At 39.2% G+C, this 27566-nt stretch overlaps 1 protein-coding gene across 1 annotated transcript; it reads right to left on the reverse strand.

Moving 5' to 3' along the window:
- On the reverse strand, nucleotides 1-27566 carry ANKRD33B (ankyrin repeat domain 33B; the record flags this gene model as incomplete). The annotated part of the gene is made up of 2 exons (XM_026065751.1): nucleotides 27195-27566; nucleotides 1-130 (listed from the first exon to the last, which is right to left on the reverse strand). Coding segments are annotated over exons 1-2 (502 nt in total), but the record flags the coding sequence as incomplete, so codon positions are not given.

The following is a 27566-nucleotide window of genomic DNA, read 5'->3' on the forward strand; positions in this document are numbered from 1 at the left end:
CTGCCTGCGCAGCTGTAATCAGAGCCGTGTTCCCTTCACTGTCCTGCCAGTTTACATCAAGATGAGGGCATTGTGCTAAGGCTATTACAATACCCACATAACCTTGGTAACAGGCAACAATAAGACCATTCTATAAGTAAAATATAAAAAGAGCGTTAGGGTTACCAGACTCAGAATAGTTCACTGTGGAAACTTTTTAATTTTTTAATTTTTTTTTAGACCTAAGAACTGAGATCATATCAGCATCTTAACTAGCAATTAGCTCCAGACACTATTTTCAGATCCAAAACACTGTTTTTTATCTCTRCCCTTTGCCTGAGTAACACTTGTCATTCTTACCTAACAGGGTAGGTATTACATTATGCTATTTGGAAAGCAACTGCTTATAAATGACTTATGCTTATATGGCTACATGCTCTGTAACCAAATCAAAATATATCCAATTTTTTAATACAATAAAATGAATCTGGCATGTAAGATGAATGGGGCCTGACCTGAATATTAATCTCTGAAAAACAAATATTTGTACTCTGGAAGAGGAAGTGACAGGGAAGAGTCATGTGTTCAGCATACCTGTTGCCCCTTTTAGATATTTGAAGTTTCCAGTTAAATCACATTTTTGTATATTCATCCACAAAACAGTATTTTATTTTCTGTTCCTGCTTAATGTACTTTGTGACAGCTGGAAGCTGTAAAATTTCCAGGAGGAGCACAGGTCAGGAAGTATACCTTACAACTCAGCTTGGTATCCAGCTAGCATTTCACTCAAAAGCCATGAACTGACAGCTTCCCCAAAATATATCAAAATATACTTGCCATTAATCAAATGGAACTACAGTACTTAACCCTGATAGCTCACTTGACAGCTAGGATTAAAACCATTATCTCCTGTTTTCAGGATCACTTTTATAGCCCAGTGTTCATCTGCACTAGACTGATGAGTGTAGAGTAGGACAGATACAAATAAATCAGTGCTTCCTGCAATTTCTCTTCATTGCCAACACATGACTCTTAGTTTTCTTGACATCAGCATCAGCATCTAACTATTCAAAAGACAAGGCCAGAGACACAAATCTCAACCTCTCTGGAAACCCTACCTGCCTAAAATGCACTCACACAGACATGCTGCAAGTTCATAATCACAAATGTACAGCAAGAAATAGATATCAGTCATGAAAAGGAATAAAAGAAACCCCACTGAAACCTTGTTAAGTGTGAAAGACTGAGCGGCCCACCCTGACCGTCCTTGGCCCCTGCAGAAACTGCAAGGACCAAGTATAGCATGGAGTAGCAGTCAGCTTTCCATATACTCCACCTGATACTAGAACAAAGAAATATAAAAAATCCTCTTTTAGACACCACCCTCACTTATGTTGGAGGCAGAGCAGCAGGATGAATCCAAATTTGGTCCTTGCTGTGTATTATTTTTCCTTTGAAGAAAGTTAAAACAGCATTGGGGACACAGCAGGACTTGGAGAAGATGCTTCTCATGTGCAAGTCAACATGAAACATATGCATTTACTGCAGTCACATGTCTAACAGATGTATAGCAAAAAGCTTTCTGAAGAAACCATATCCCCTTGATTTTACTTCTTAATAAAGACAGCAGTCTAGACCTGCCACATGGATAAGCTGGTACAGCACCTGTTGAAGCTAGCAGTATTATTCCAGTCACCCCATTGAAGATTCCACCTACTGCACCTGCAGAGGAGGGCAATGGTCAACAACTGTCCGCAGAGAGTCAGCTGAGCAAGAGACCAAGGTCATGCTCAGATCCAGATTTTCTGATCATTCGAGCGTTTATCCACAAGCGTGCAGTGTATGCCCGACAGCCTATGCACCCAGAAAAGCTTGGATGTGGCAGGACTGAGTGTGCTACAAGTGATCATCAGGAGATCCCCCAAGCTCAGGTCTTCTTAAACCTAAAGTGAATGCTCCAAACCCAAGCTATGCCCAGACTGTTAGCAACATGGAGGAAAAGCGAGCTTGAAGTATTTACTGATGCACCACTTCTCTTAAGCAGATCCAAGATTGCCACAGTCCCAGGCAAAGATGATGTATAAAGTGTCATCTTAGCAGGGGCTTCAGTAAGCTGGATCTACCTCACCTGCTAGTACAGCTATAGTAAACCCCCCAAATCATCATTTTTCTAAGCTATTCTTGCCTGAACATTCTTTTTATTTCTTTTCCCCATGGACACTACAGAGACAGAGCTGTTCACCAAATGGCCACAGCTGCAACTTCTGATTTATTGTCATTACAACCAGGTTGCTACCTGCTAGTATTTCAACGTCGTGTTTCATTGTTATTATAGATAGTCCTGTTGGTTTAGATGGCAAACAGCTTCAAGCGGAGGCAATATGAATCCCAACTCTTTGGGATGCTTGCAGGCCATAGTAYTTCTCAATTACCTCTTTGGATATGATTACTGCTCTGATTTCTTTTATTTTCAATTCACCCTTGTCCTTGATATTAAGCAAAACCCACCACTGCTTTATAAAGAGCATCTCAAGTTCCTTGTGAAGAACCTGTAATACTTCAAACCTTTCTTTTGAGATTGCATATAGGATCCTGCATAGAGGATCTCTCTCTCTCTCTCTCTTTCTCTCTCTCTCCCCTCTCTCTCTCTTTTTTTTTTCTTAGTTGCACATGACCTGAAATAATACTCATTAGAAAGTACCTACTCTCCTAGTGGGATTGTTCAGATTACCCAAGTTTTACTAAAATACAACCATTCTCACTTTAAAAAAATTTTTGTAAGTGGTTAATAATAACATACAAACCCCTTAGTAAAGAACTAAAATAAAGTTCTTAATAGTTTCATTTTTCTCTTAATGTTCAGGATAGAGGTCACTACAACTCCAAAATGCTGCAGATTAAAAACACTACCTAATCATGCAGAAAAATGTCAATTACTAATGATACCAGCAAACTAATACAAATATTTGGGGACCTAAAGTTCTTGAGAATAAAAAGAGGGATTCTCTTGTTTAGTGAAAAAAATGGCAAGTTTTAAAAGAGACTGGTATTTTCAACAAGTCATGAGAATAATTTAGAGTAGTTATCCTCTCTAGTGGACAAACTTTCACTCAGTATCTGAAGCTTATTTTCCGATACTGTGCTCTAAAATTATTTACTGAATTCTGCTCTTTTTTTCTGTCTTTCAAACAGTAGGACAACAAAAACAATAACAAACTACAAGCATTAGTGCTGTTTTGTGAGAAGGCTATTGCATTACAGTATTTAGGGATGCCCACCCTACTTTTAGTTGGCATCTTCATCAGACAGAGCGCTGAGGACATAGCCAAAGCACAGTGGAATCAGTGGCATCCTGAGCTGATGTGAGCTCAGACACTAATTATAATGCTGCTCATTAAAACAAATACTGATTTCTCCCATCTCACAACAAACTGCTGATCAAGCTTTAAATGCTCTGAGTTCAAACATACATAGGGGAAGCTTTATGTAACGAGGCCTTTGAACAAGAGCAATAGCTGGATCATCTTAGCCAACACTGAGCTTATGAACCAGAGAGATTAATCAGATATAAACATTTTCTAAAGGTTATTTTCCAAAGATGCCAGCAAAGAGCGCTTACTTAGGGATAAGGAAACACATTGGAGAGTAGGAGTTTTATGTGGGACTATGCGATGCAGCAACACTGTAAATCTTTTTTCTAAGCACTGATGTATGAATTTTAAGTGGTTCAGACAAGACTCTGAAAACCTATTATTTGACTGAACATACCCAACATTCTCCGGTGGAGAAACAAAATGAGTAATTTCACAAGGACATAAACACAAGCAATTTTCACTGCCATATGCTACTTCCCAGCACCATGCAGGACTGCAAAGCTGATGACAAGGGCTCTCTGGTTACATGTTTCATAGGTAGGTGGTGGCACAGCCCAGTGCTGAGGGGCTCTCTGTCCTTGCACAGCGCCTCTGAAGGCCTCACACACTGCAAGGAGGTGCAGGTGGACACAGGGCTATCATGAAAATGATTGCTATCGCCCCAAACCTGGTTCAATGACAACAGGATAAACTGGGGTTGCAGGTTGATTTTTCTTTTCTTTTTTTGTCTTCGCATCTGTTTCTGGCCCTGCCTGTATTCAGCTTGCTGGAAGTTACTACAAGCAGATTATTGCCCAAGGCACACAATCAATCAGTCGCTGATTTAATTTTGTAGGAAGCAGCGGCATGAGTTATTAGACTGGAATTTTTAACTTTATCTACCAGTAAATACTATCAACCACAGCTATAATCTGCTTTAAACTCTTTCAACAATCCCAGTTAATAAATATAACCAATAAAAAACTGCTTCCAGCAAGCCACTTTCCAAAGCAACTGGGAAAGCAGCCACCTGTACCCCAGCAGTCTGCAGTAACAGCAGTGTGCTTAACGTCTTTTTAAAAGATAAAAATAAAACAGGGTAAATTAACTCTAGTTAGAAAATTCTGAACCTGCATAATCTGGTTATCCTCCTAAAAGATATGACATTTTGCCTCATTAAAGTTTTACCAAGGCATCAATTACTCTGCTCCTAGTATGAAGGGCAATTTTGAAGTGGTCAGTCTATGTGGAAAATAAATAAATGAATAAATAAATAAAAGGACTGTTTTAAATAGAACCTTACTATTGCTCTGTCAGGCAGATCAGCTCTCAGACATGTTCACTATATGCAAAAGCTTTAGAAGATGAAATATAGATCATTCTTAAATGTATGTCCTCTCTCTAGACGTCCACCTTTCTCCATCTATGACACCCCTCTCCTCCCTCTCTTCTCTTTCATACGTCCCCAAACACCATTCATTTGAAATCGCAGTAACAATCCAAACTGTTCATATCAATTGGAGGATTATTCATAAAATAATTATTAATTATTAGAAGGAATAGCCATACATATATCACACCATACAAGCACAGTAATCCCTGATTTTCAAGGACTGTTTTGTTAGCTAAGACCTATTCTTTCCTGCCATGGTCGCTGCCAGTCATTCACTCAAACCAGTGACAAAACAGACAAAAAACCTGCTTTGATCCTCAATACAGAAGAAGAGCAGAAGAGATGATAAACATGAAAGGGCACTGACGCTTTGGGAATATAAGAAAAGTGATTTCTTTATCAGAGGCGACTGGGGCTGCTGGTGTCTCTGAGTTTTGCAACAGATCCTATTTCATTTTTCAAATATCACAGCAAGACACTGTGTGACAAACAAGAAAGCATGACTCATCCGTCACATCAACTACATTAAAACTTACTGTAGATTGTTCCACATAAGGGCATTTTGAAATTGAGCTCAGAAACAGGTTTCTCTAAGCAGAAGCCGTAATACTGCAAGGTATCGAGTGCTCCGTCCTTCTTCTGTGGGATATTTAGCACTTCACAGAGCCGCCCCAGAGTTCTTCTCTAGTACATGCCATACCTTATTCTTACGTAACTAGCACAGACTTGAAACCTCCTCCTTTGTTTTGAAATGACAAAGCAAGATGAAAAAATATTTAGATCATAGGGCAAATCAGTCCGTCTGTGCTAAATGACTACTTTGCCATATATTCTAAATAAAATGTTACTAGTTCTTTTAATTTCATCACAGGCTTCTTAAATAAACACTTCCAGCATGGGCCCACCTGCAGTAACAGGACCTAGCAACATACTCCTTTGCCCAAGCAGGTCCAAGAATTCCAGGAGTCCTATTGTGCTTTGCTGTAATCCCAACAGACTTACATTATATTAAAATTTGCTACAAAAGTATAAATTTGAAATTTGCATGCTTACAATAGAATAAAATAGTCCTGGCAAACTTCAGATTCCTTTTAAACTGATATTTCTTCGTGCGCCTTTGGTTTCATGTATGACTGGAATAATGCTGCCAGTGTAAAAATAAACTCTGATTTGCTCAGCTATGCTGGCTAATGACATACCAATGTGTCTGATTAAGTGAGATCACAGATAGGAGCCAATTTAATAAATCAGGCTTTATGAAAAAAATTACAGATGTAAGGTTATTTGTACTCTAGATCATTACGGAAAATAGAGATCACAAGAAATACCAGAGGATCAATAATGAACTCAAGTTGAACAGCAGAGCAAATCACATACAGCAGGCAATTATTTTAGCTTTAAATAAATTCTCTTCAGGCAACTTATTTTGCATCAAGAAGCTGAGAATGAAAAGAGCTTATTACAGCCTTTTGCCTGTTATCCCAGGCAAAAAATGGGTCTGACGAAAGACTAAAATGACATTACCTATTGCTTTTTATAAGTATCTTGAAAAACAACTGTCCATTTGGCTTTGTGTAGAGTCTGTAAGCATTAATGACAATTCTGCAAGGTCAGTTTAATAGCAGTGATTAAAACAGCATGTAATTGAATTAAATAAAGTAATGATTCACTGTAATCCATAATCATATGCAGGAGGAGTTATGAAAATTATGTCTAAGTTAAAAGCCTATTACACAAACATTATGCTAAGTAATAGAAATGGATGAAAAATAAAATGTAAAGAAATAAAAAGTTATATTTAAACTTTTTCTTGTTAATTTACTAAAATAATAATAATTCATAAATTTAATATTTCGTGTTACACAAATGGTAACATTTATCTCTTTTTAATTCACTATCACACAAAGAGAAAAATACCAGATCTATTACTTAAAAAAACAAAAACAAACAAAAAAAACCCCTCCCAAACCTATTTGAGGGAAATTCTGCTCTCAGTTAAAACTGCACAACTCTGTGAAACTCGAGTTAACAAAGAAATTCCAAATTACATCACAGTAAAAAAAAAAGAGCAAAATTTAGTGCTAAGCATCACTATCTGCTACTTACTGATTTATCTAGATTGCATTAAACCTTCCATTCTGTATAAAGCAGTCTGAGAAACTTTTCCAAGTAGCTTGAGCTTATATTATAATTGGTTGAGCTGATTAGATCAACCACAACCGAAATGAGGTAATTATTCATGTCATCAGTGCCACGAGAAGTGGTGTTTATGTGCTACAGAAATTCATCAGGCACACCAGCTTTAGTACTATCCGTACAAAATAATTTAGACTGACCTTTTAGAGCAAGAACTGTAACAACTTATTCACCTACAAATTTATATCGGGAACCTGACAAAGAAGAATCAGGAATTTAAAACCATAGGCGCCTAGGGGGGAAGTTGCTGATATTCCCTGGAAAAGTGATCAGACAAGTGCAAAAGCATATTCCAGTGTGGACTGAGGCAGTGACATGTAAAACTTGGTGATTCTGCAAAAGCGCATAGTAGCCTAAAGCAGAAGCTTGTTTCCAAAAGCAAACTTAAATGACACTATCCAACCTGAAGGCACAAAAACGTCACCTTCATTTCACAGCATTACAAACACCACAAAATTCATTTCAGCTTTTCCCCTCCATTTGGTGAGAGATGTTCTACTCCACTTCTTTCATAAACACTTCTTGTATCTGTGGGTCTTTAAGTAAAGGTATAGCTTAGTATATGTATCATCTCTGCAAAAATCCTTACTTAAGCTTCTCTAATCTAAATCTACTGTAATCACCTCTAAAAATAGTTTCAGGAAAGTTCATTTTACTCTGCTTGGAAAATCTTGCGTTACACAACAAATAAAACCAGTGCCACTTATGCAATAAATCAGATAACAAGAGAAGCTTTCGCCCGGTAATAAAATTAGCGTGACTCTGCTGATGCGAGGAAAACTGGAGCATTATACAAAAAGTAACAATCCTTCTTTCTTCTCACTCCCGCAGGAAACCGCTCTGCATCCTCCTTATCTTCCTCTGAGGAAAACTCTCCTATTTGTGTGCGAGAAAAAAATGGTTGTTCAGCCACCAGTCACCACACCATCAGTCTCAAGTTTCATCAGGTTGGAGAACTGCTATTGCTAGTGACAGTAGACTATTTTGCAATAAAAACAGTAAACAGAATAAAGAAGTTTATATGGAAAGAGAGGATGATGAGACTGGGAGCGTACTATAGCTGATAAGAAAAGTGACATTCAGTGTATTCAAATCAGTACAAAATGAAGCTTTGCAATGTATGTGAGATCTCTAGTCACAGCAGAACTAAAGGAGGTGTAATTCTGGAGAGGGACTATGTAAGGAAACTTTAAGGAAGTACTGGTTAATAAAAATAACATCTGTTTAAAATGATCTGACAGTTCACTCAGCGGAGCTGCCTTAGGCTGGTTTATTTCCATTAGTCATACACTAAAAGGAAGTTATCTCTGGATTCAATGACATGGCAAATCAGTTAAGAATTGCATTTATGGGAAAAGTTCTATATCCTATTTATGGGTTGCCTGACTGTAAAGGACAAAAAATACTGTGAGAAGACAGTAGGCGAAGTAATACAATTTTTATAAGGTTAAATTTCCTATTTTCAGTTTAGTTAGACCGCTGTGTTGGGTACAACTACTAAATAATGACAATTTTTGACAAATAATGTAGCCTTACTAATCCTAGATTTACTGTTTGTAYAGCACCTACTAATCCGTATTAATACTGTCAAATGTTAGTGCTAAATTTTGCTAGTGTTGACAGTAATAATACATGATACATACAGCCAAATTTATACATCCTCTTTGCTATGTTTATTTTTCAATATTTGTGCTAGACTCAGGTCATTCTCTTCTCTGACTTAGAAGTAAGGGAAGAGATATTAATAAGAAAGAAGTGAGAAGTCAGATTTTGGAAGACAATGTAAACCATGTACAGAGGGATTTCTGATGAAAACTCAGAAGACAGTTCCATCCCAAATCCTGTGTCTGCAGATTGAGGTGCTCTAATCATTAGCAACCCACACCAGAACTTCAGACTTCAGATATCTAAAGTTATAATAATGATCTTCCTATCGATTGCATTATTGAAGCATGATATTTTTTCCAGCAAGGCCAAAGCCCTAAGAGATACACAAAACAATACTCAAAGGTAGATCAGCTAAGACAGGGCATACCCCATACCTCATGTGTCAAGCAGCAATGTTTTCAATACAACACACTCTCTCAGCACCTAAGACCTTCAGGAAAGTTCAGAGATCAATTTAGATCTGAACTCAAACTCTTGGATCTTATGGACTCCATTGTAATTTCTGTCCTCTAGACATATACATACATTCACACACATTTAAGATAAACAGAAGAGTCTGCAGCATTTTGAGACATATTTTATAGCACATTCAGAAGCAATGTGAAATACGTTCTGTGTGCTGATATAAGACTACCAAAAAGTATTTCCTTTGACGTGAAGGCATACTATTCAACTCTTCTTCTACATGTTTAATATATACATTTTCCTTTCTGTTACGCTCTTTCAGACATGGGCTTATTGCAGCTTATATCTGCTGCAAGAGAATAACCACAGTGTTTGAATGCACAGTTTTTTCATGAAACCTCTCCAAAAATAAYGATCCACAAAAATTTTGTAAACAGTAAGTTTAAATGTCACACTGGCTAAGAGATAAATACACAACTTTCCACTCTCTCATAATTTACCACTGTTTCTAATCTCTTTCTCCTATAAGCAACAACTTAAAGACCTCAGTGCATTTTCACTTGGGGATTTCTCTGCAGATGACACAGCCAGTAACGACTTTGCAAGCACCCTCTTGTGGCAATGAACTCCTGTAGCTATATAAAGAAAGCCCTTCCCAAGATGTTTCAGCTCCTTTCCTCCAACTTCTGCAAAAGGAGCAAAGAATTCTTTGCTGTACCCTTCTGCTTAGGACAGAATTTCTGGTCTTCTTGTGAAACAGCATTTTTTGTCAGGATATGTGAGTCTTAGAGCTAAATGAAATTTGTTTTGCTTGTGTTTCTTGAGGCTGCTGGCTGTGGAATCACACCAGACCCCAATCTTGTGAAGAGTCCAGGAGTCCAGCAGTGGTTAATCTGCCACTGAAAACAAGGGTCTCACTGGTCAAAAACAAATTAACTTGATGGAGGAAAATCTATCAGGTGGAAGCTCTTCCTTGCAAAGGCCTTCACAAGGAAAAACAACTGCATACCCTTCTTGTGATATCAGAGAGGGAAGACTGTCTGCATCTCACACTTCTACACTCAAAAGCACTAATCTATTTCCTGACCCTTTGACCTAAAGAAGCTGCAAGAGCAATAAGCCCAATCTCTGTCTTAGTCTGCCATTTGAGAGTAAGTTTTGTAATGACATGGCAGGATAAACAACAGTCTCATTGTCTCTTCTTCCCAACCTCCCCTCTTCTCTGTCTTCTTAACATCATTGCCTCTTTTCCTATAATACTTCTAATAATAATCATTATTAATCTTGGAATGGACATGGATGGACCAGGAAACTGTGGTAAACTTTCTCCCCAGTGGAAGCAAAGAGAGGGGAGAACATCAGCTGCCCGTATACTACAGGAGGCCAGGCAGGGGCTGCTCTCAGAAGTATTTCTACTGCAACGGTTCCACTCCTCTGTACCCTCTGTTCCAGAGTCCTTCAGAAGATAAACTGAAATTGACCAAACATGATTCTCAGATGACAGAGATGTTTTAATATGTAGCCTACAGGAGCTTATCTTTGGATTTCCCTTACATACTCATACTTCACTCTAGATGTGTTATCACGTAGCAATAGACTGCATCCCCTTTTCAATCAAGCAAATAACAGGATAACAATAGGCAGTAGGAGTTGTTCACAGGAATGCAAGCTGAATAGTGATGTTGAGGAAGAAATGTATGTTGAAATATTATTGGTAGAAATGAAAAAGATCCTCCAGCTGGATCAGGAGTTATTTTATTTCTGTCAAGCAAAGGTCCACTGATATGAAAATAATTTTCAGCTCAAGGATTGCTCTTTTCTTCAACAACAACAAAAAAGTTAGTTTGCCTCTTCAGCTTACCATCAACTAGTGCAAGGGACAATGTTTCTTCAGATGTCAAAGAGCCCAGGTTCTTGAAAGCCCTTACCATCAACTTTCAACAATGAAGAAATTCCTTTATCTAGGATATGCATCTGGTTTTGCCTAGACTAACTTTCCTCTCAGTTGCAACTCTTCCTGTTTCCTCCCCAGTTCTACTAAGGCAGAAGATTTCTTTGCACATATATATGCAAAATGTCTCCTAATTTTCCTTGGAAAACAAATAAACTTTTTGTACAATACACCATAGATGGATAGATGCGGATGAGGAGTCTGTTTTTCACTCAGAGACCTAACATGGCTTTTGGCACATATAGATCAGTGTCACACCTTTCTGAATGTTGGAGATTTTCCGTTCTAAGTGAAAACACTACCTTCAAACAGAATATGCTATCTTCTAGTAAAGCACACAGAACTAGGATTGCTAGTACTAAAGAATATAAATTTTATGCACATACAAGGTAGCATGCACACACGCATCTCAAAACCTCACCCAGAGGCAGAGACTATCTCCCCAAGAAACATGCTTTGATCAAGGCATCAGGGTTGTGCTCTCTTGACTTACGTTCACGACTTGTTAGAGAGCAAGAACTTACCTCTACTATAAATCCCATCAAACTACTGTTCCTTCTATTTTATAAATAAAGTAATTGATAGACTGCATATGACCACTGGATTTGAAACCCATCGTACATGAGACTTCCCACAAAGGAATAGTTACCTCCTGGTAAGTTTAGCATCATTCTATCAAAAGTGCATCCTTTTTAACAAAAGGAAGAACTCTAACTTTGAAAGATATCAGATTAGCACATGACTAAATCAAGTACACTTCCACTACTGGCTTTCAAGTTCTAGTTAGCAGCATTACATTAATTTAGCACTGTGTTTAGGGAACAGGCGCATCCATAATGATTCTGGTTATCTGCGAGAGGCTCAGCCTGATTTTTTGTTTGAGCAAACACACACCATGAGAGTGGATTAATCTATTCAGACAGGACTTTCTTCCTCTCCGGTAGTTTACTATTTTTCATAAAGTAAATAAAAAAAAAAAAAACAGAGTAAGATTGTTCTAAGGCATTTTTTAAGTATTCAGTCCCAGTTACAGCTTCTCTTTTATTATCTCAGGTGTCTAAATAAGGATTCATCTCCTGCTGCAGCTGTAATAGGTATCAAGGTATGGGCAGACAGCTCAGCTAAGATACAAATTGTATTTAGCATATCCAAGGGAGAGACAACAGCATCACAGTCTTACCTATCTCAAGTCAACTGAAGTACTACAGCTGGAGTTCAAGAGGAAATGCAGCACACATTTGTACTATATGCCATTGCCCTCATGGAAAGAGCTAAGTTCTACCTGCTATTTGTGCAGTCTTTCCTCTTGCACACAGTTTGTGATCACCCTGATCACCTCAGCTGAATGTCCTAGCTTCACACAACGAAAGCAACTCTTGCTTTTGTGTTTGGATCTAAGATCTTCTACTGAAGACACCCCATTAATCTAGGTAATACAGAAATGTAGGGAGGGATGGAACATTGATAAATTATTGAATTTGAATTTAAAGAGATAGAATTAAATATCTGATAAAAAAGAGGGAGGAATAATTTCTAATTTATATTCCAATTTCTAGAATGACTAAAGATGACCTGCCTGTATGAGAGAATGCTAAGTCATTAATAAAATATATCCACTTTATAGAACACTGTTTCAGTTAAAAAAAAAACCCAGCAACTGTTCTTCTAATCAGGAATTAGCGAATAGGCCAGCGTTTCCATCAGCCCTCTCTGTTGCTTTGCCACCAAAGGAGAAAATGCCTGGGAGCCTTTTTCTATCAGAGGAAGATGCTTGCCACCAGCTCAGTTCTGCGTTAGGCCACACAAGCTATCATGGAGGATTTTTTGCCATTAGTAAGCCATGTCTAAGCAAAAAGGCTGGCGAGCTCGGGAAACTGGGCATCATTTTCTGTTAGAGGTGTAAAGATATCAGCAACTGCAGAGATTTCTAAGTGGAAAATGAAAACCTTTGGTTGAAAATGGGCTTGGTTGCTTAGAGACATTAGTCGATTAGAGCAGTATAGAGGTGGYCTATAAATGTAATTTTCTTTCATTTTTGTGGTGCCCAACCCCATAGTACTGGGGAGCGATTTGCTAAGAAATGAAACATATTTACCCTGAAGAAAGATAATTCCATTAATATTTGTGCAATACTTGTAATTCATAATGATGAAGAACACAAAAGAAAAGGAAGCTCTCTTTAACTATTGTACCAGCCCAGGATCATTAGCAGTAAATAGGTATAATGAGTAGGTAGGAAGTGACATGGTAACTACTCAGTTTTCAGTGCTTCCACTCAATGCCATTTATTTGACAGAGAATTTCAGTCTCACCACAGAAGTTCATCAGCCCTTGTGCCCAACCTCTACCAAATCAGCTCAAGAAACCCCTTCCACACCTCAGGCAGGATGCGCAGTTCAGATGAAATTCTACCACCTACACAAAGGCATTGATTCATACAGAAGCAATAATTAAAGGAGATGTGAACCTTAACAACTTCAGAATAAACACTGTTTTTCAGGCTATGTTCTTATCTATTTTTGAGTCTGGCTTTTTATTTCCCCTTTAAAGAAAAACGAAACTGTGTGCTAAGTCATCATGCTCACCTAGATATTAGAAAATACAGGGAGGAAATATGAAGGTCTTGCCTCARTCAGAAGAATGACAACTTATAGTCTCCGTCTCTTTTTTCAGCTCATGTATAAGGAAAATAGTTTTTAGGCCCAGACTTGAAAATTCCTGATTTAACAACATTTTACTTTGCATATATCTTCATTCATTCCAATGAAACTGTGGCATGAACTATTTCATCAGTATGTGGCTTTTTCTTACATCAGATGTCTCCAGTCTAAACATTTACTCATGGACAAAAATCCCCGTGCACATAGAGAGTTTTAAATTTTTTTCAGAGAAAATATAATCAAATTTCAAAGTCATTTCTGGTTCCTCTATCACTTCTACTAGAATGTTCATCACTCTTTAGAAATGCCTTGACCTGGGGACAGGCTGTGAAGCTGTCCTTTTCCCTTGACATTTATTTTTGATTCAACAGAAATTAAGGTGACTTAAGTCTGTGTTGAAAAGTTGCACTGAAGTAAAAAAGACAGGAAGTTTTGGAGCTGTTTTTCTATTTCTCTGACATACACTGAAAGTATGCCATTGAGTAATACTGCAATATCTATTTAAGGGCAGAACGTCAGGTCTTTGTGTTTCTAACTCAAAATTATGGGCTGGATGTTTCCTGTTACATTCAGAGTCAGACTCCTTCAATCCACCTCTGGAAAGCTACAAACAATAGCAAATACCCAAAATGAAGGCTTCCTGTAATTAATTAAGGTAACTAACATTAGTACCAAAATCCTTCAAGCAAAAATCACCTTCCTCCTCTTAATATTTGGAAATCTTACTGTGAATATTTCCACAATAGACCTGTAGCAAATAGAACAATTATACTAATTAATATTGCTTCCAATAATCCTAAAAATCCTGCTAGGACAGGTAGACTTCAAAATCATGTATTTAGTGACAATTCAGAAGAGATGCAATTACTGTATTAGAATTAGAATTATACGAGGAAGTGCAAAAAAAATGGTATTTTTGGATAGGTATTCAAAGTCTGAACTGGGTACCTGATCCCTATTTTAAAAGTTTCTTCCCCTCTATTTTGGTGGAGAGCAGGAAATATCCTAAAAAGTGTAAACATACACATTAAACTCACCAACTGCAATTACTGCTTGGCATTACAGAAACACTAGCATGAGGTTTTTTTAATTCTAATGTTGCCACGGAAGTACTGTCTGTGCCTAGCAGGGTGCCTGACCAAAGGACCTGGCATGGGAGGGCAGAACTCCCTATGGAACTGAAGGTCAGGTGCTAAAACGCCAGAGAAAAACCACACTATTTCTTGCTGACACATGATAGCTAGGGATTTTAGGGGAAGGAGATCAGTTTATATCATGTAAGTGATGTGTGAAGCGCAGAGTAACAATCATATTGCTGCGTACTAAAAAACCATGCAACTCTATCTGCATGCCCATTGCACTGTGGCTGGATGCAGCCCCCTTAGAAGGACTTCTGAAATCAATTCATAAATCGACTGCACTTACTGTAATGAGCACAACCTAGGCTGATCTAAAAATGTTCAAAGACAAAATTATAATAGTAAGTGAAAGACATTTCACAATGTTGCATCTTAGAGTAAAATAATCTGGGTGACAAATTTTAAGAGAAAGGCAGACATTTATTTATCATGTCTCTTTCTCTTTTTTTCTTTTTCCTCTGGATGCTTGATACTGCTTACTGCTTCTGAAGTATCTTTTCAGTATTAAATAGGTCAATGTTTGATTCATGCCGTATCACTGACAAGATGACTGGGAGGTAACGTATGGGGGGAAAGGACTGCGGTATCTGCTTATATTCTTAAAATTGAAAAGCAACTTTTTCAAAGTCCTCAGGCAACTATATTTTTTGTAACAGATGTATCTCAGTGAGGCAGGTCCTGTGTGCCACACAATTATCTTACTTTTGGGGGGAAGTCTCCTCATATATGTAATGGATCCAATGCACTTAATGGGAACTTGTATGGAGATAACCGATGTTGTAAATGTACCAAGGCATCAAAATTCAGTAAACTTGCATACATGCTATTTTAATTCAAGCAAGGTACTAACAAGATTATTATGTATCCAGGACTCTATTTTGTTTTAGAGCAATTAAGGTTCCTATTCTACAAGCAATTATGCTCGTGAATATCTTTACACATGGGTAGCCTTGTTGTGTTCTCATGAGCAGAATTAATTTCAGCGTTGGGAGATTAAGTCTGTAATCCATACAGAAGCAGGAGAAGATATTATAAATTCCAGAAACAGTAAAACAAAACAAAACTGAAACAGCAAACCCCTTCCCCCATCCCCATATATGATAGATAGGTGGAAAGGAAGATACAGCCGACCCCAGGTAGGCAGCCACAGGACTGCACCTGGAGGTGGACCTGTGTCCTACCAGTTGGTGCTGACAGAGAGGTTGATGGGCGAGCTGGTGTTTCAAAGCATGGCAGGAAGGAGATATTTTCACACCATTCCCAGAGACCTTGAAACAGAGTGGTTTCTTTCTCTGTCACCTATGAAAGGGCAGTTTTGCTCCCTCTGTCAAATCACAGAATGCACTTGCTATTCAAGAATAAAGTATTTTTTATTCCAGACTGGTGTTTCCACATGGGCACATGGGGAGCTGTTCTGAAACAACAATAGCAGAACAGTGTCTTCTGATAAAATTACGCTGCTCAATTTCCCATGTAGACAGGGTTCTAGTAATAGAATACTGAAGAACTGCCTACAGCATGGCAGAAAAAAAAAAAAAAAAGCTGTTGCTTCCCAGCTCCCAGCTGAAGACTTCTTCTGGCTGAATATATCCAGGCATTTACTATGCAGTAAAGGTTGTCTCAGTGTAACCGGAAAACTCATCTACTGTGTTTGCAATTTTTACTAGCTTGGATAGGCTTCATAAGTCTGAACACCAAGGCTCCATTAATATTGGTATCTCATTTTCCAAAACTGACCAATATACTGTATATTCTATACAGTTCATCTAAAAGGTTATTCCTATTTAATGCTCTTTATAGAAAGTACAAAAATACTTTAAGTGAATTCCTTTATGAACCTGAGCTGTGACTACAACTTCTCTCTTCAAGCCTTTATCAAAGCCGTATGATACTTTTGAATACACAGAGAAACCTCAGCACCTTCCAAAGAAAGGTTTCTGTTTCTTTCATTAACACCTGCAGACACTTTCCTGAATACATTGCCAGTCTTCCCGTGTTTCTTAGTCAGAGAGTAAATAGGTGTGCTTAGTCTTTTTTCATGCTAGCTACAAACAACAAGATATCTAGGCTTTCTAAACAATGCCAAATACCTCCTGAAAGTCTGTTCTTATGAACGTATCGAATATATTCAGTTATCTGCTACTTTTCCACTTCAGAAAAGTAATAACACAGGCTTATAAGTAAGCCTACCCCTCTAGGAGTAACACAGGCAAGACTTCCCTGGAGGTCCTGATTTGGACCTGAGCTGATTGTTCGCAGAGTCTCCTGAGTGCACAAAGCTCTCAGGCACGAAGCCACAAAAGATAAAACCCTCCAGATGTGAGAGATTTTTAACATATTGCCCGATCAGCCTCATAGCTATCACAGGTTTGGGCTCAAAACATTATACATACAAAATGTGTCAAGCAGCCAAAGCCTGACTGTGAGTCAATCACACTTTGAATCAGCCTGCTTTCAAATTACTCTCTGGGGAATTTAGCAGACATAATAGAAAATAATGGAATTGAGAAATGGGAACTATTTCCACATTGTGGGTTTTTCCCACAGTGGATACAATTTGAATTGCTAATTCTCTGCCAGCTGTGCAACTGCAGGCTCTGTGACAACCGTCCTCTTCATCTGGTACTTAATTATTTCTTATTGTGACACATTGGGTATGCTACAAAATTATATTTTGCCCAGGTTAAAGGGTTTTCATTTTTGTTTCATTAGAGAGACTCTTAGAAATGGGTAAATACAAAGCTATATGGCATACCATTAAAAAAAATTAAAAGGATAACCTCTGAGTATAACTTCATTTATGTAAGCACTAAAAGTGAATTCCTGTCCCCAGTAAAGTCAGTGAGAGTTCTTCATTGCTTTCTCATACTCTAGAAATTTTATTTTCTATGTAAAAAACTACCAGCACTTTTCAGTAGGTGTCCTTCATGCAACTAACTATATCTCAATCACAAAAGCTTAACCTAATTCTACAAGGCAAGAATGGCCATAATACAGGAAGAATGCTCAGAAAAATTGTTAGCAGCCAACATACTGTATATGTCATTTGTTAAAAAACACTCCAGAACAGAGAGATTTGTACTAATGAGAACTGAAAAAGGTACTGAAATTAATCACAGAAACATCAATTTGGGAAAAACAGGAGCACCATATTATCTACATCATCCTATTTGAAAGCTACATATCTCATCATATCTGAAATAAGTACATAGAATTTAGAAATAGAAGTTAAACCAATTTCACAGAATCACAGAATCACTGAGGTTGGAAGGGACCTCTGGAGATCATCTAGCCCAATCCCCCTGCTCAAGCAGGGTCACCTAGAGCACATTGCACAGGATTGCATCCAGGCGCGTTTTGAATATCTCCAGAGAAGGAGACTCCACCACCTGTCTGGGCAACCTGTTCCAGTGCTCTGTCACCCTCACAGTGAAAAAGTTTTTCCTCATGTTCAGATGGAAGTGTCTGTGTTTCAGTTTGTGCCCGTTGCCTCGCGTCCTGTCGCTCGGCACCACTGAGAAGAGTCTGGTCCCATCCTCTTGACACCCTCCCTTCAGATACTTGTACACATTGATAAGATCTCCTCTCAGCCTTCTCTTCTCCAAGCTAAACAGGCMCAGCTCTCTCAGCCTTTCCTCATAAGAGAGATGCTCCAGTCCCCTAATCATCTTTGTAGCCCTTCGCTGGACTTGCTCCAGTAGTGCCACATCCCTCTTGTACTGGGGAGCCCAGAACTGGAATACGCAGTACTCCAGATGTGGCCTCACCAGGGCTGAGTAGAGGGAGAGAATCACCTCCCTCGACCTGCTGGCAACACTCTTCCTGATGCACCCCAGGAGACCATTGGCCTTCTTGGCCACAAGGGCACATTGCTGCCTCATGGTCAACTTGGTGTCCACCAGCACTCCCAGGTCCTTCTTGGCAGAGCTGCTTTCCAGCAGGTCAACCCCCAACCTGTACTGGTGCATGGGGTTATTCCTCCCYAGGTGCAGGACCCTGCACTTGCCTTTGTTGAATTTCAGTATCAGTGTAGTTCTAACGACAACAGAACTGGAAATATCACTGTTCCTTTCAAATTATGCTACTTTGTGCACTCTGAATTGAAAAGCCTCCAAACAATGATGAATTAGGGGGACCACTCAGGTCTCAGAGAAAATCTGGGCCGAGTGTGGACACTGTTGGTTCTCCCTCAAAGAGGCTGCCTCTGAGCAGGAGGGATGTGAGCTGAGCTGCACACTTGCTCGAGTGCCAGAGACCGTCTCCTTCTGCTGTGTACAGACAGGCTGTGCTTATCTACTGCCATTAAGAGACTGCTGATGTTTCCCAAATTAATCTTTATTACCAAATTAACAGCAAATTTGTGTCACTGATCATATATCATATTTCTTTAGAAGAAGGAAAATGCGTTTTAATGAAATGTAATTTAAAACAAACCTGATGCACACTAGGCTTATCTGACACTAGCATTCAACACCTGTAAAGTCATACAAGAGTTGCTACTCAGTCTCACTATCACTCTGCTTTATGAAAATGAAATACTACTAACACACAGTAGTCTTACTATAAACCACCTGTCTTTTGTTCACCTCCATTATAAAGTAATCATTACCAAAATCTGTAACTGGGCTTTGCTTGTTTTATCTTTTAGTCTATCTCTTCTTGAGTAGTAGGACAGGTTTTAAACATAATAGTGCCTGCTGAAATGTCTAGAGAGATCTAAATACATATTTTGATTCCTTGTATTCCTCGTACATTATTTATTAGTATTTATTTCCATAATTTATATTATTCCCCAGCACACACACAACACCATGTGGCTAAAATTAATATGACAGTGAGTGGTTCCTGTGCCACATATGCAAAAGTGAACCTTAATATATATTTCAAAGGCCTTTTGACTTGTCCCCTGAAATCCAGAGAAAGCCAGACTGAGTGAAAGCCAAACAAATCTCAGCTCTCTGGAAAGTATAACACCAGAAGCAAAAGAAATAAAAGCCTCCAGTGGGGAGTGCTGGGGATACCTAGCCCTTCCTTTCAACCTCACCGTGGTGACACTGGTCCTCCAGAAACCAGAAGTGGAATCAGAACATCCAGCACTACCAGGATCAGAGGATGGGAAGGAAATTCAAAGCTGAGCTCTTGTTGACTGTGAAAGGTGGGGAACTGAGGAACGGCTGTCACTCACAGCCTCATCCTAAATCCATCACTCCTATGGTGCTTTTTAAAAGAAAGCTCTGAATCCAAAGACTAAGATGGGCACGTTTCCTCCTTCTTGCTCAGAGACCCTGCCTGGAGAGCTATAGCCTGTATATGTGATGAGGCAGACAATGACCCTTACTGGTACTTAGTTCAGAGCTGAAGAATTTTGGACTTTTTGGACTTTTGGACCCACTTCCTTTCCTAAGATATGTGGAGCCTTGTAGCTCCTACAGGCTACTGCAACTGAACAGGACCCAGTTTTTTCGGAGCAATCAGAAGCTTCTCAGCAGTGTCATCTGTTTCAACTTTCATTTTCTTCCAGAAAAACAATATTGGCTTGCATTTGGCTTCAGGTCAGGCATGAGACCTGAATAACAAATGCTACACAGAGTAGTATCCTAATTCAAGGAGCACCCCACATCCGAAGATTTGAAATACTCCTAAGGCCAAGCATTTGTGTTGCTAAAACTCAAAAGAGAAGTGATACTGGAAACTATTTTTTTTTCCTGTATATTAGACATCTTTTTCCTTGAGGAGGGGAAGGCAGAAGAACAACAGTGCTCAGAGATCAGTCACTTCCATTACTAGGTATCAGTAGAGTTGCTGGGATCAAAAGAGCACAGGGACTCTTTGTATGGTTACATGTTATGTCAATGCAGACTGAAACTGGTTGAACAGCTCAAAACTGAATGCTGAAATATCACCACAAAACAGCACAGAACTACAGCTTGTTTTATTTTGGTTTTATCATCATACGGAGCTTTTTGTCAGAAGTTGGCTAGATATCCTCCATGCCTACATATTAATTTCAAATAACCCTTTTAAAATACCAAATTAGAAGAGACACGAATTTGCCTAAAACTTGATTTTGGACAGCATTTTGTGCCTCAGTAAAATTCCAAGGAAAGGAATTTAGCAACCTTTACGTGAGGAAAATTAGTGCCAATATTCCTTCTTGAGTAATTCCTCCACAGTCCTGTGCCAAGAATATAAACTTGCATTTCCTAATGGGATGAAGGAGTTAGCAGTCTCATTGTGCACTGTAAAACAAACCTCAGAGATTCTCCTGGAAAAATGCAGTAAGGCATACTGAGGTTATATATTTCATAGCGTCGTTACAGATATATTCTATTAAAGACACCATTATAGACCTGTCCTAATTATTGATGACAAATGTCCCAGACAACCAGTCTTGTTAGAATATCACTAGATTTTAAATATAGCCATATTTTATTACATCTAGAGTCAACCTGTGCTCAGCTGGGTAACCAGGATCATCCCTGCCTTGCTGAAGTGCTCCGTAAGTCCAAATATTTGATTTAAGATACTAATGTGAAACACTGTCTAAACTAGAACAAAAAAAAAAGTTGCTATGATCTTTGCATCTAGGCTATACTCAGGCTAAAAAAATCTCTCCTGTTCCATGCACTTTGCATGAAGCAATTTGTCAAAATTTTACAAGGAAACTGCTCTTCATTTACTTTCTCTAAAAGCCACATTGCTGGAAACTCAATCAGACTTGTGCAACTTCCTCGTGTTGATGAGGTCTTCAAATCCGTATCTATTGATTTCAATGAGAGTTACAGCTGTTAGCTAATGTCGCTTATGACACTAAGCACAAATTCTGTCTAACTACCTGTCTATTGCATGGAGGATGCAGCAGGTTGGACTGTGCCTTTCCAGTCCTGCATTTGYATTCATTACTTCTAAGCACCTTCACGATCCTTATTAACTGTTCTCTTTACTCTTTTGAAATCACAGTCCATACATTTATTTCTTCTTCAGGTAAGAAGCTGCTTTAAAGGATATATTTCTGTGCCAGATTTACAAAGGCATTAATCACCTAACCGTTCAGATGAATGCTGACTGGGGCATGCAGACATCTAATCTGCCCTAACACCCTTCTGAAAATGCCTCCAAGCACCTACCTGTGTAAATCTGGTCCACTCGCTCATTAGCTCACCAAATTCCCCTCTGAACCAACTGACTTCCTATTTTACATGTTTTATATACTCTTTTCTGATGGCTTTCCTTGAGTTGTAATTATAGTATTTGAAGGGTTCCCAATTTGGTTTGAGCAGCTTCCGCATTTTGCCATCTAACACTCTTTGCCTTGTCTCGCTTGCTTACCTCCTTTCTGAAATTAAATTAAAAAAATATATATATATATATATATATTTCCAGGGACTCTTTTGGGGTATTTGGGGGTTTCTGTACTATTTTGAAGGATTTAAAATAGATTACTTTTGTCTGTACAGTCTGTTTAAAACTATTTTCCACCCTAAAAAAATCCCTTTTATGGTTTAGTGTCATGATGTTAACTTTTTTTTCAGTACCTTCCATGAGAATACCCTGTATGAGAGAATATGAGAGAACTGAAACTGCCTGTGCACAATATGAAAAGAGTTCCCACCAAATTGTAGCAGATTACCTTCACAGAATCCTTTTTCTGACGTGGGATCTCTCACGCTATGTGAAAGGCAGTATGTGACAAGCCCTTCCTTTCCAGGAAATCTTTATGTCTCACCTGAAAATGCTGCAGTCCTAGTTTTTTTTTCTTTTAGAAGGCAACATCTTGAAGACAACAAAAATAACAAACATAGGTTAACGGACTGTTACACAACCTCTGGCTTTTTTTGTGATTCTTGACTAAACATAAAAAATCGCATTATTTTTATTCCAATTTCAAGAAATGGGTGGTGGCTAACAAAGATCCAGACTTCCTAAATTCCTCCTAAATTATGATTTATATAAATTTCAGGCTTAGGGTTTGACACCCAAGAAATCCACCTTTAAGGCCTGCCAGCAACTCATGTCATGCCTCCCTGAAGGTCTGAACATCCTCCTACACTTAGACTTCCACCTATATTCCAAAGTGAAAAACGCCCGCTCCATGGTGGGGGCATTTCTAACAAACTGAGCATGCCTAAAAATTGTGGGCAATAGCAAGTTCAGCGCCAAGCTTGGCAGCTATAGCAACTCAAGTTCAAAATAATACCTGTGATTTTAGTAGCTGGGATGTCCCTGCTGTTACCTGCTCTGGCTTTAAAAGCAGCATGGTTAAAGGAAGTGGGAACCACTGGTTCTGCGCCCTTCCCCGCCAAGCACCATTTTAGGAGCACAGCCCTTTGGCAAAGACAAATTCTGACGTCCACACCTTTTGATGAGCAGAACTAAAATCACAAACACACAGTCTGCACTATATAATGCTACACTTAAACAATAAACTATTTAATTGCATATACTTTCCTAGCATTGGTTTCTAGTATGGAACTGGACAACAGAGGCATAGATTAATGACATAAAAAATGAAATGCTGAAAAAGACAACAGAATATTTCGCACATGTATCAACCCTAAAATACAGAGATGCAGAATACGTATTAATACGGACTATACCGCACAGACAGTTAACACAAAACCTTTTGAAGGCTGAGCTACAGCAATTATTTTAAATCTGTTACGGGAACAATTTTTGCCGCCTTCTCTTTCCCTCCTTCCAATCCCTTATTGCCTTCTCTATTGTCACAACATATTTCTAAAGTCTTTGCTTTGATTCTGTAGGTAGGTAACACCAGAGTTTGAAACTCAGTCTTTCTGAGTATACATAAACCTTGTCGCCAGACAAGTTATTACACTAACCTATTTTGAAACTTTTGAAATGCGAGTATCTGAAATTCTGGAAATGGGGCTTTATGGAGGCAAAACCAGTGCCCGTACCACAAGGTGAAAACCAGCATCACTACCCAGATGACATTCTGGTCTCAGCCATGTCAGGAGATTTCACTGGAGACATTATTTTACCTTCTCATACATATTTGCAGATCCCTCTTTACAGCCAGGGTGAGATAGGTAAATATTTACAAATTGAGGGGCAGTCCTCCATGAACTGCAATTAGTATTAATGTATTATATGTTGTCATAGTCATTTTTTAAAAATATTTTGGTACTAGATTTCAACAAGGAGAGGAAATAAGCAACATCAGGTAAGTCTTTCAGGACTCTGCATATAGACAGCATTGCAATAGGAGATGGGGAGATCAATTGTTTGGGGAATTTATACTGGTTTTATATATACAAACTGTTGTTGCCTTGACAGTAATGAAAATGAGACAGGGAAAGGATGGGTCTTCAGGCTATGTATGATGACTACTAATAAATCGGAAGTTTGGTTTATTGCAGGAGGGTGAACTTGGTGAAAGCCTGTGCTTGGCAGGTGGCTCCTGAGCAGGGATGCTGCAGTTCATGAACGTGCACAGGAAAGGAAGTCTCTGTAGAAACTGTATGAAAAGTCACTACTTAGGACTGAAAAATTGTCTCAAAAGGGAGAGTTGATGGATTTCAATGAAAGGGAAGGGAAAAAAATAAATAAGGTTACCTGTAGATAATATCTCAACATTTTCAGAAATATTTTTTTCATAATCTTAAATTTACACATAGAACTGCTTTAGGGCCAAGAACAAAATTTAAAACCAAAAGAATGATAAAACTCTAGCTTTTTTCTCCCAAATTAATTTAAGAATTTAACAATTAGGAGTTTTCTTCTTAATTTTTAGATTTGTTTTTAGATTTGAGTTTAATTACTTTTGGAATAAAAATGTGGTATTTCTTATTATCATAACCTACTACATGTTTTGCCTATTTAAAAGAAAGTAATTTTTAAATTGTCAAAATGAAACTGTACTGTAGATTTATCTTCTGGCATGGACCATTTTGTTCTGTAAATGAACTGTAAGAAAAAAAATGCTTTCCAATAAATACATGCAACATAGTGCTGTAAAGAAACATTATCCTGGCAAAAGAAGATTCTGAAAGCAATGGTACAGATCTGAGCAATTAACAAATGTTAGCACAAGAGGAATATATAACTCCTTATTTTTTCATCAGAAAAATAAGTTTTGTCTATGTATAATGTGCGATGATTTTATACGAGATGGGAATTTAAGAACTGCATAAATTCCACAGAAAAGGCATTAAAAGGGCTGAGCGAAATTTTTTTTGTCAGATGAAGTTCTCTGAAAGATGTGGCTTAATTATTGCAAAATAATGCGAATTTGAGCTGATTTTCTGCCATGAGGATTTCAGAACTGAAGCTCAGCCTGAAGCTCAAGCTTCCCGGCAGAAAGGTTTCTTCCATCCTATTCACATCTGCCTGAAAAAGTTAGACTGTCCTGCGCCATTACACTGGGATTAAGGCGACTCTGTGAGGGTTCATATTCCCTCTAGCTGCGAGAGACATTGAATTCATCTCACACATCACGAATGAGGCCTCCAGCAGCCACTGAATCCAGAACTTCCTTTCCTTCCTTTTCATCAAAAATGCATAAAGCAGAATTTGATATCAAAGTTTAATTTCAGGTCAAATGGAGTATTTGCTTAAGTAGAGCAAAACTTTTTTTTTTTTTTTTTTTTTTTTTTTNTTTTTTACAGTGTGAACAAATACTATGAGCTTTAAGTTTGGATTCAAGCAAAAAATTTGTTTCTTTTTTGGGAGGCAGGTGAGATGAGGGGGAATTATGTGCTTTTTGGGAAGAGGGATGGGGAAGGGAGGCTTGTCCAACCAAGTAAACTATTTTCACAACCCTGATCTGCTAAGCTCTGTACAAGGAGCTACTGTGGGCTTCTAGCTGATGCCTACACTGAATTTCTTCACACTTGCTGATGCAGCTTACACCTGAGGTGTAAGATGCCTGCAGCTCTATAGCCTCTTGGGGCTTGCAGCATGCTAGGAAGACCCCACTTTCAGATGGGACAGCTATGAGGTACTTGGCCTATTTATGCCACACATATGGTGGGCCCAAACCATCTCCATTGCGGCACACTTTAGGCACATCTAAGGAACATGCCTGAAAGGAGGCTAGTGTCCATACAATGAGGCTATTGAGTTTTGGCTCAAATTCAGACCTAGCCTTCACATGCAGCACAGAGGTATCTGCAGAATCCTCAAAATCCATAATGCATGTTTTGATGCTCACGCGTTAGCTACTAAGGGTTTAAACTACAAAATATGTTGGCTTTGCCAGAAAGGTCAATTTGAGACATTGCTACCCTCAGCTGCTCATTCCCACCTCCATGCCATAGTTTGCTGCCCTCCCCCAGATGTGTTAATACAGTTTTTTATATTTGTATCTTTTCTGGAGCTTTACTGTAAATCAGATCATTGAAATAATCTGCATTAAAAATAATCCTTTTAGGGGGAAGGTTGCTATAGTATCAATCTATATCATTCTGATGCTATAGTTTACAAAGAGCTCCCACAAAGATTTGTACTGGCACAACTACTATAAACTGGAGCATGAGGATGGAAATGAGCAGCCTGGGCTGGAGATGGGCAGGAATTTCTTAAGCCAGTTTCTCCCACTCCAGCATACCATTAACTATGGAATTAGAGTCCCTTTTTTCCTCCTGAGGCTTTTAAAGGGTTATTTCTTCCCTCTTACCTCAGAGTCCAGGGAATCATGAAGAAAGCTTAAGAGATTCTTGGAGAGTTTATAATGAGATATAATCCTATGTGCATATATGCCTATGTGCATCAAAGACTAAAAAAAGACCTCTCCAAACAGCCTTAAAACCAAATATTTGCATTATTTTCCAAGCAAAACCCACTGATTTTGCCAAAATTTTCAAGTCACTTGCCCACTTAAAGTCGCTGAGGCTTCTTTTCAAAGTGTTCCCATCATGGACTAGTCATAGAAAATTTCAGCTGGAGCAGTTTTTTCGAGATTGATTGTTTATGCAAACCACAAGTAAAAAATCTTAGTTTTAATATAAGCAATAATAATACTAGTGAATGGAGTGACTGTTGCTAATCTTTTAATATTGTTACTCAAATGTGGCAGTTACCCAGGAAGTTGTTCCCAGGGTTTTGCCTTCTGACTTGGAGACTCGGTGCCTGTAACTGAGTAACAGTCACAAAGTCAATCACAAAACAACTGACAGAAGATCCAAAAATAGGTCATCACCCGCCAAATCTAATAAGAACTGCGAAAAGTCTGATTTTTAGCAAGGAACTCCATGAGTCCTCCTGGGTATTGTAGAAACGGGGAGAAAGCTTACATTTTTTAGCGAGGGAAAAAAAAAAAAAAAAAAGGAAATACGAAGTTTGCGCGCTTGCAGGGCTTCTCGAGGTGCCGGGTGGGAAGAGGCGGGCTGCGGGCGCCCGCGGCGGCCCCGCAGCGCGAGCGCGGCGGCTCCCGCGGCCGCCTGCGGGGCGTGGAGCGGAGCGGCGCGGCGCGCGGCGCTGGTTGCTCACCCGCCTGTTGCGGTCGGTCTCCCGCACCTCGTCCTCCTCGGGGCCCTGGCGGAGCAGCGCCCGCAGCACCACGGCGTTGTTGGTGCAGCAGGCGCGGAAGAAGCTGAGCGCCTCGGGGCTGTCGCGCTCCGCCCGGCCCAGCGACCAGCCGTCCCCCTCCCCGTCCTCCGGCCCGCCCGGCGGGTAGAAGGAGTCGTCCGAGGCGATGCTGCAGGTGTCGGGCAGCTCGGAGAAATCCTCATACTCCTCGCAGTCTTCCTCCTCCTCCTCCTCCTGCTCGTCCTGCCCCTCGGCGGCGGCCCCGGGGCCGGGGCGGGCCGGCTGCTCCGGCTGCCCCGCCAGCTTCTCCGCGGCCCCCGCCAGCAGCACCAT

The sequence above is a fragment of the Apteryx rowi genome, unplaced genomic scaffold (genome assembly GCF_003343035.1).
Source record: "Apteryx rowi isolate R43461 unplaced genomic scaffold, aptRow1 scaffold_1027, whole genome shotgun sequence".
Lineage (NCBI taxonomy): Eukaryota > Metazoa > Chordata > Aves > Apterygiformes > Apterygidae > Apteryx > Apteryx rowi.